Source organism: Austrofundulus limnaeus, unplaced genomic scaffold (genome assembly GCF_001266775.1).
Source record: "Austrofundulus limnaeus strain Quisiro unplaced genomic scaffold, Austrofundulus_limnaeus-1.0 Scaffold348, whole genome shotgun sequence".
Classification (NCBI taxonomy): Eukaryota; Metazoa; Chordata; class Actinopteri; order Cyprinodontiformes; family Rivulidae; genus Austrofundulus; species Austrofundulus limnaeus.
The window spans coordinates 70,767-79,165 of NW_013952750.1; the positions used below are offsets into that span (position 1 = coordinate 70,767).

Below are 8,399 nucleotides of genomic sequence, written 5' to 3' on the forward strand. Positions count from 1 at the left end.
GTAAATATCTGGGTAATTTACTGTAACACATAATGTATATCTTAATATTTTAAAATCTACTGAAGTTAATTTTGGAAATTATTACCACCTGAAGGAAATTTTGTGTATTGAATTTAAGATCCAGTCTTGTATTTTCAGTTTTATGCTTTGTTTTTATTACTGTGGCCCTCTTTGGTGAGATAAGATGCACTAGTTTGATTTTTCAAATACAGTTTTCTGTATGATTTTTAAAAATTGTTATTTACATGCAAATACTAATACATCCAAATGATGGCAAATGTTTATTTTTTCCCCCTCTAATTCCAGGGGGTTGAACYTAAAAACTATTAGGTGCGCCTTTTGTGGTCTTCTTTTTAAAATTCTTTAGAAAAACAAGTGTAACAAATATTTGCTGGTAACAATAGTAATGCCTTTTAAACCCATAAAACAGTTTACTTTTTCTGCTTCTGAAAATCACAGAAGCAGAAATTAATTWGGCTAAAACCTATTTGTAATGGTCGTATTACTGTTGCTGGAGTTTACAACAATRTAGTATTTTTATTCTGGCTTTTCCACAAGACTAAAGTTTATGTTTAAAGCACTTTGTTGTTACAGCAATATTTTCCTTTCACACACCCTATTTGTGTTTTTCCATCATGTGGGACTGGTTCAGCAAACTGAGACAAAATCAGTCTTTTCCTTTGTAGCTTTAAATACTATATATTTGAGACCTTGCTCACTTCTACTTAGAAGTGACATTCAGGTGTCGCCCTGCTTGACAAACAGCCAGAATTACATTTAACAAATCAACCATCTTTACCCTCACACAGTTGCTCCTTAAAGTCTTTAATCACAACGTTTTATTCACATCACCATCAGGTCTCTTCTGTTTATTGTAGTTTGATGCTCTCAGCCTTGTCCTGTTGTTCAGTCCTCTTGTTCTCCTTTTCTCCCCTCAGCAATGGGCGACCTTCGCCCGCTCCTGGTTCGTCATCGACGCCAGGATGCAGCCGCCTGGCAAAATCGCAARCATATGTTGTACTATACTGCAGGGGAAAAATAAGCCTATCTACCACGCCCTGAGTGAGTTAAAGCTCAAACAACCTACACTGCAAAGTTTTTTCATACTTTTATGTAACTCGCATGATATGTTTTTCTTGTGAGGTGCTTCCGATCCAGACTGTATTTAAAGTTGCAGCAGCATAAAACAACCACAGGATGGCAGCAGAGGACTAACCAAGAATCTTTTTCCACTTTTTTTTTGGTATTCCTTGTGAATGTCTAAGAATTTTTTAGTTTTTTTTTAGCTAGAAAGACTTTTTTACTTAATGCTTTTAATTAATTTTTCCACCTGAAGCAGTTATTTGACTGGTTTCTAATGACTCTAACAGACTTTTTAATCATTAAAATGCATATAAATACATTTTGTTAGATGACARTGTAGTTAGCATTGATATTGCCCGTTATTTATTGTAAGTTAGTAAAATGCAGTTTAAAAAACTGTATTGCTAGATTCAGTTACTTGTGGACTCAAAACTTTCCTAAAACCCCTCACCAAAAATGTAATAAAGTTTGAGTAAATGTAAGCTTGATAGTTATTGAGGTAGCTGTGGATCTGCTGCCTTAGTTGATAATTTGTTGGCTGTTCTCAACTTTACATATTTTTATTGGCTTTTACTACTGTGTGTGATAGATGAAATTACTGCACATACAAACTTGTTTCAGTGTCTATATGTATAAAATCTCTGGAGAGCAATAATTTGGTTTAAAAAATGTGGGATTATTCATTATTTTACAAAGTTTTTTATTCAAGCATTTTATTTTTTGAGTGGGTATCTGTGACAAACTAAAACCCTAACCATAATGCCTCAAATCTTGTGGAAATGTATATCATCTGTCCCTGAAAGACAAAAGGAATCTGCGGCACATTTAATAGCCTTCTTAGACTTATTCTGCTATTGATGCAAATGTAAGTCTTAATGAGAAAGAGTGACTTTTTATTGTGTTTATTGGGAATAATGTGTTCACAGGTGAGTGTGGTGACCATGTTGTTGTTGTAAACTCCAGACACATTGCTTTCTCTGGGAACAAATGGGAGCAGAAAGTCTACTCGTCACACACGGGGTGAGTGTTTGGTTTGTTTTTATCTGAATGATCATTTCTGTCTCTTTTTATGTCCCGCTTATGTCATTAATTTGAAACAACGTAGAAGCAATCGTTGGTATTATTTAACGTTTTTCCTGCCGTCTCTTTGCTCAAAGGTATCCGGGTGGATTAAAACAAGTCACAGCTGCTCAGCTTCACCTAAAGGATCCCAAAGCTGTAAGCTGTAATCTCTGTTCTTCATTATATGAAGTTTAAAGTCTCTGAAACGTTCCTCTATATTTATGTTTCATACTTCACACAAATATCAGTTTAATTTCCATGTGCATCGTAGATGAATCAGATATTTTGTCCTCTTCACACGTGTCGCCCCTGTGTATTAATGACTGGTGGGGGGGATTAGGTGGCAGTGGATTTGTGCTGGTGGAGTGGGGTGCAGACCAGTGAACAGCAGCAGGGTTTAAGCTCTGCAGATGTGATGTTTGCTTGGAGGGGGCTGATGGAGAAGAAGCTGAACGGTGTCTTTGTGAAATCTAAAGAAAACAAACGAGAGAAACGGTGATGGAGAAGTGGAGATGAACTTGTTGACAGATGAGGTCCTCTTGGACTGTGATATCCACAGWAAACAAATGGAACTGTAGTGAGGGTAGGGAGCAGGTGGAAGAGAGCCTGGGTCAGTTTAAGAGATGGAGATGTTAAGACTTTGGTTTGGTCGTGTGCAGTGTTAGSCTGGCCCTTGTCTTCCTACACAGYTCCGCTCAGTTCTAGTTTCCCTTCACTGCTCCGTCTGGGGTTTCTCTCATAGACAAGGATTTCTTCAGGAGAATTTCGTTGGGGCCAATCAGAACAGAAGGCAAAGTTTTGAACGATGTCAATTTTCTGCGCAGTGTCTGSTAGTTATTTTAGCATACGGCAGTGGAGGAAGTGAATGAAGCCAGTCCGTGTTGATAAGGCTTCCAAATTAAAATAAATTTGTCTGACAAAGCAGCAGCTCTCATTTAGTTCAGTTTAGTTCAATTCAGTTTATTTATATAGCGCCAAGTCACAACATACGTTGTCTCAGGGCACTGTACATAAAAAGAACAATCTAAAGAAGAAACCAGCAGATTGTGTTGAATCACTTCATCACAGTCTCCCATCCTGAGCAAACAGTGGAGAGGAAAAACTCTCTGCTGATCAGGAAGAAACCTCCAGCAGAACCAGGCTCAGGGCAGGCCACCATCTGCCTCGACTGGCTGGTTGGAGGACAGGAAAGAGACACAGGTAAACACAGAAGAACTGGTCCAGGACTGGTCCAGGTGCACCTTCTTCTGGAAGAGACAAAGAAAAAACATGATAGAAATAATTACAATAAACATGTAGAGAAGAGAGACTAACGACAACAGCAGAGTGAAGAAATGTGCTCAGTTTGTGCTCCAACAGTCTTAAGTCTACAGCAGCAGAAATTCAGATTCATTTATTAATGACCACACAATAAGTTGGTGGAATTTGCTTACGGTACAGCATGACATGCTCACATCTCTGCGCCAGAACAAACAATGCAAACAAAGGGTGCACTAAAGGATATTAATTAATGAAGAACAACTCTAGAAACCCAATTCTAACTATATGATTCATCAAAAAGGAAAGTCTTCAGTCTAATCTTAAAAGTAGACAGAGTGTCAGCTTCACGGACAGAAACTGGAAGTTGGTTCCATAAGAGAGGAGCTTGATAACTGAAAGCTCTGCCTCCCATTCTACTTTTAGAAACTCGAGGAACCACAAGTAGACCTGCAGTCTGAGAGCGAGGTGCTCTGTTAGGAAAGTATGGAACTTTACAGCCGTCTCGTTCGGTTCGGTACTTCTCTTCTCTCAGTAGGGTTGTTTACAGCGCATGCAATTTCTGGTTAKCTYCTTAGCTTAGCCTMCTTCACAGCGACATACGTCGCGGCCAACTGATCCAATCATTTTAAACTTCARCAGAGGCCACGCCTCCAGCAAGAATCACTTCTCTATAGCTGAGAGTCCAGCCCCTCGTATGAATTGAAGCGAAGAACAAGGGGCTGATTTTACCAGGCTGGTGCAGTGGAGGAGTAGTGGTTAGTGGACAGAGGGTGTTGAATATGGAGCTGATGATTATTTTATACATATATTGAAAATCTTCATCTATTTTCTTTACCCACTGTTTCCTCTCTTGGTCCCAGGATTTATTATTTATTTCCCGTTACTTTACCAGGCAAGTCCCAATGAGATCTCAGATCTCTTTTTCAAGGGAGGCCTGGGCCTGAAGGCAACCTATTGTACATGTTTTGGGAGGTGGGGGAAACCGGAGTACCTGGAGAAAACCCACRCGAGCACGAAGAGAACATGCAAACTCCRCACAGAAAGACTCCAGGTCCGAACCGGGGATCGAACCCAGGACCTTCTTGCTRTGAGGCGTCGGTGCTAACCACTGAGCCGTCGTGCCGCCAGGATACCTGGTTCCTATCTTCATCAGTCACTATGTGAGGGGCGGGGGACACCCTGGACGTGTCACCAGTCCATCACAGGGACACGTAGAGAAAAACAACATTCACTGTCTCTCACACCTAGGGACAGTCTGGAGTTGCCAACTAAAGGAACAGGCATGTTTTTGGTCTTTGGGCCTGGAGGTGAACCTGCCACATTTTTGTGAAGCAAAAGCTCCAACCACTGCATTATTATTATTATTGCGTCAGATTGTTGTCTGGTAACTTTATTTTAATGTTTGACTGATCTGAGATTCTGATCCCTCAGAAACATTTCAACACTAAACAGCAACAGCAGTAAAAGAGCGATCCAATTTGTTTATGCATGCAACTAGTGTAAGTRAATAAGCAAGTCCCAGTTCAGAACCAATGAAATCAGGTGATCAGCCTGCTCTGGTCTCCAGTCTGTGAGTGAAAACCTCAGGAGAAACATTTTTTCTGCTGTTGGCTCTGCTGCTGAGGCAGGTTTCAGACTTGAATCCTGATGGAGGTTTTAGTACAAATGAGCTCCGGAGCAAAGAGGGAAGAGGTTTGTCAGCACTGCCTCTGTCCAACGTCTGAGTCCAGAGAATCAGYCTCCTCACTTTACAAAACATGCTTCTGTCCTCCAGGAAAACACAGAGCGTGTGYTTGTGGTTGCTATAGGAACTTTACAACTCGAGGACCAGGGTTAGTGTGTTTCATCTGTCTCGTTTTGCTTCTTCTCCACAGATAGTGAAGCTGGCGGTTTACGGCATGCTGCCCAAAAACTTGCACCGACGCTCCATGATGCAGCGTTTACACATCTTTCCTGAAGATGTAAGTTGAGTTTCACCTCATTGCTCTGAGCTGTTAGTCTGCAGGATCCTTCTTCATGCATGTTCTAAACCCAGTAGGAAGTACTCCCTTATTTTGCAGCTTCTGCCTCACGTTAAGGTTTTTTCCATCATGAGTGGAAACCTTCTTTGACACAAATGTATAAATGTATAATCATCAAACATATGAATACATCGTATTAATGTCTCCCACCCAATGCATGGAGCTGTTGCTGAGCTGCAGAGCTCCTTCAGTGTCAGACTGCTGCATCCTGAATGCACAAAGGAGCGTTACTGCAGATCATTCCTCCTATCAGCTGTTAGACTCTATAACATCACTGCTCGCAACAATAAGCATCTATGTTTGTGTTTTCACATCAAACAACTCTACCTCTCAGTCATTACATAAATAATAACCAGTGGCAATTGTACATCGTGTTTCCTGTACTGGACTTAATGGCTGAGTTTGACTCATTTTGCACACCCCCTCGGATCATGAGTGCGTCATGACAGTTTTTTCCTGTAATTTCATATTTTTTCTGCACAGTGTTTTGCTTTTATCTTCATTTTTTATCAAACTTCATCTTGACAGTTCGGTACAGTAATTATTATTCTTATTTTTATTTTGATCTATGTTTATTTTTTATTGTTACTATCTTTAATTCTATTATTATTGCTACAGTTGATAATGTCACATAGCAATACACTGTTTCTGTGGACTGATGAATGTATGTGCTTCTGCTACTACACCTGAATTTCCCTGCACAGGACAATAAAGGCCTATTCTATTCTATTCTATTCTATTCTATTCTATTCTATTCTATTCTATTCTATTCTATTCTATTCTATTCTATTCTATTCTATTCTATTCTATTCTATTCTATTCTATTCTATTCTATTCTATTYACTTAATATTTGTAAAATGTTGCTCAAGTGACTAATGTTAGCCTGAGTGGATCAGCAGTGACACTCAGATTTTACTGATCCAAACTGCGACAAAGAAATTACATCATTTTTACATTTTTCTACTTGGGCTCATTTCATTTGTGCAAGAAGTACTGAAACACTGAACAGTTTAACACGAGCATTCAAAAGTTTAGAGGTCACATTAGGTTCATCCTGAAATTTCACCCAAAAGCCAAACATCCCTAACTTTTTATAAGTGGCGTATATTAACAGTGAGAATCTATACCGTAAGCTAAAATGATCTCCTGACTCTGCAAGTTCACCTCAGCTCTCCTTTACTGTCCTCAGATTTTTTTTCTGAAGCTGTTCAGCAAAAAAAAAAAAGAAAAAAAAAGGAGACAATCGCTGAGCTACAGTACCTGACCAGAATCAGAAGCTAACAGAGAATTAGTCTCACTGTGGTGAGCTCTGTGGTGTAGCAGCTAAAGAGACTTCCCTCAGAGGTTTGTGTAAACCWGAACTGAGTTACAAACAAGCTAACAGCAATTTCACAGTTAAACATGTGCTTAAATGATTTTTGGCCTAAAATGTTTTTATTCTGGCTGCATTTCTTTCAAATGAACCGGTGCAGCACACTGGTGGTGGTTCAGATTGCTTTTATATTATGTTTGCGACATGACAGCAGAGATAAACGAATATAGAGGGAAGTATTTCTGACATTATTTCAGAGCACAAAATGTCTGTCTGGTATTGGCATGCCTTTTGTTTTAGTGAAAATTTGAGCAGGTTTAAAACAAGCTTCCTGCTCCTTTCCATGTCTGCTGTTAATCTGCCACTCAGAACAATCAGTGCAACAGTTTTTTTAACACCCTTTTGAAAGTTAGTTGTTTTTTTCTTTTTAAGCTGTTTTTGTCTCTTCTCTGAGCTGATGAACCTGTTGGACCCTGCTGTCATGAATATTTAAAGGATTATCAGTGAAGAATGATGGACCCGAACACTRTTTCATCTTTGAATAAAAAACAAATCTACTTCAGGGGTTTAAATCCTAATCCTTGTTGTTTTGTGGACTAAAACATCTCCATCGTCTCTGCTGCTCAGGAGATACCGGATGATATTCGAGCCAACCTGACAGAGGAGCTTTTTCAACCTCGAGAGATTCCAAAGAGACTCGACGAGTACACTCAGGAGGAGATTGATGCCTTCCCCAGGCTGTTCACGCTGTACGTAAAACCTTTCATGATGAAACAAACGCAGGTTTTTGTGTCTGAAGACGAGCCAGCAATTATATTCACTTTTACTGGAGGTATAACTTCACAAATTTCAGTATTATTAAAAACATTACATGTAAATAAAAAACATTAATAATTTGGGTTCAGCTCCAGTATCTGTCCTTGTAATGACATTTCACAGCAGCATAAATTCAACCAGCTACTGTAAGTTGATAAACATACATTTAAAAGCAAATTCTTAGAGCGTGATAAATTTCCAAACTCTACCGTCTCCGTGTTTCTGTTGAGTTTGCTGATGGTGCTTTGAATTCTGGGATATTGTTGGCTGCGTAGGATACTCAGATGCAGCCCACGTTTTTGTGCTTTTATTGGCTGCATGAGTACGGGCCTGCGATGTGGGACAGCCTACAGCGCGGCGCGGTGATGGAAGTGGCTGACAAACATCAAGAATGTATTTGTAAATCTAAATTTAGTGTCTTAGTTGATGAAATGTATGCTGCAATAAGATGCTAAATAAAATGTTACAAGTACTGATACTGGAGCTAAACCCAAACTATCAACAGGTTTTGTTTGTTTACATGTGATGTATTTTTGTGAAGTTATTCCTTCTGTGAAGTCCCAATGCATTTTAAGTCTGAAGACGTGATAGAAAACCAGTCATTATGATAACAGGGCAACACGTGATCACGCCAACTTATGTCATGCAAAGGCGAGACCATCTCGTTTCACAGCTGTTTTATGCAGCCTATAGGTAGGTAGATAGGTTGCAGCCTATAGGTAGGTAGATTGGCTGCAGCCTATAGGTAGGTAGGTAGGCTGCAGCCTATAGGTAGGTAGGTAGATAGGCTGCAGCCTATAGGTAGGTAGGTAGATAGGCTGCAGCCTATAGGTAGGTAGGTAGA

The 8,399-nt window shown here is 39.6% G+C and overlaps 1 protein-coding gene across 1 annotated transcript in view; it reads left to right on the forward strand.

Moving 5' to 3' along the window:
* mrpl13 (mitochondrial ribosomal protein L13) overlaps positions 1–8,399 on the forward strand; it is a 14,884-nt gene that overhangs the window by 5,317 nt on the left and 1,168 nt on the right. Inside the window, exons 2-6 of the mRNA XM_014022905.1 lie at positions 939–1,062; positions 2,010–2,103; positions 2,241–2,301; positions 5,280–5,366; positions 7,367–7,488. Coding sequence (XP_013878359.1) covers positions 939–1,062; positions 2,010–2,103; positions 2,241–2,301; positions 5,280–5,366; positions 7,367–7,488 — 488 coding nt within the window. The remainder of the gene's footprint in view (positions 1–938; positions 1,063–2,009; positions 2,104–2,240; positions 2,302–5,279; positions 5,367–7,366; positions 7,489–8,399) is intronic.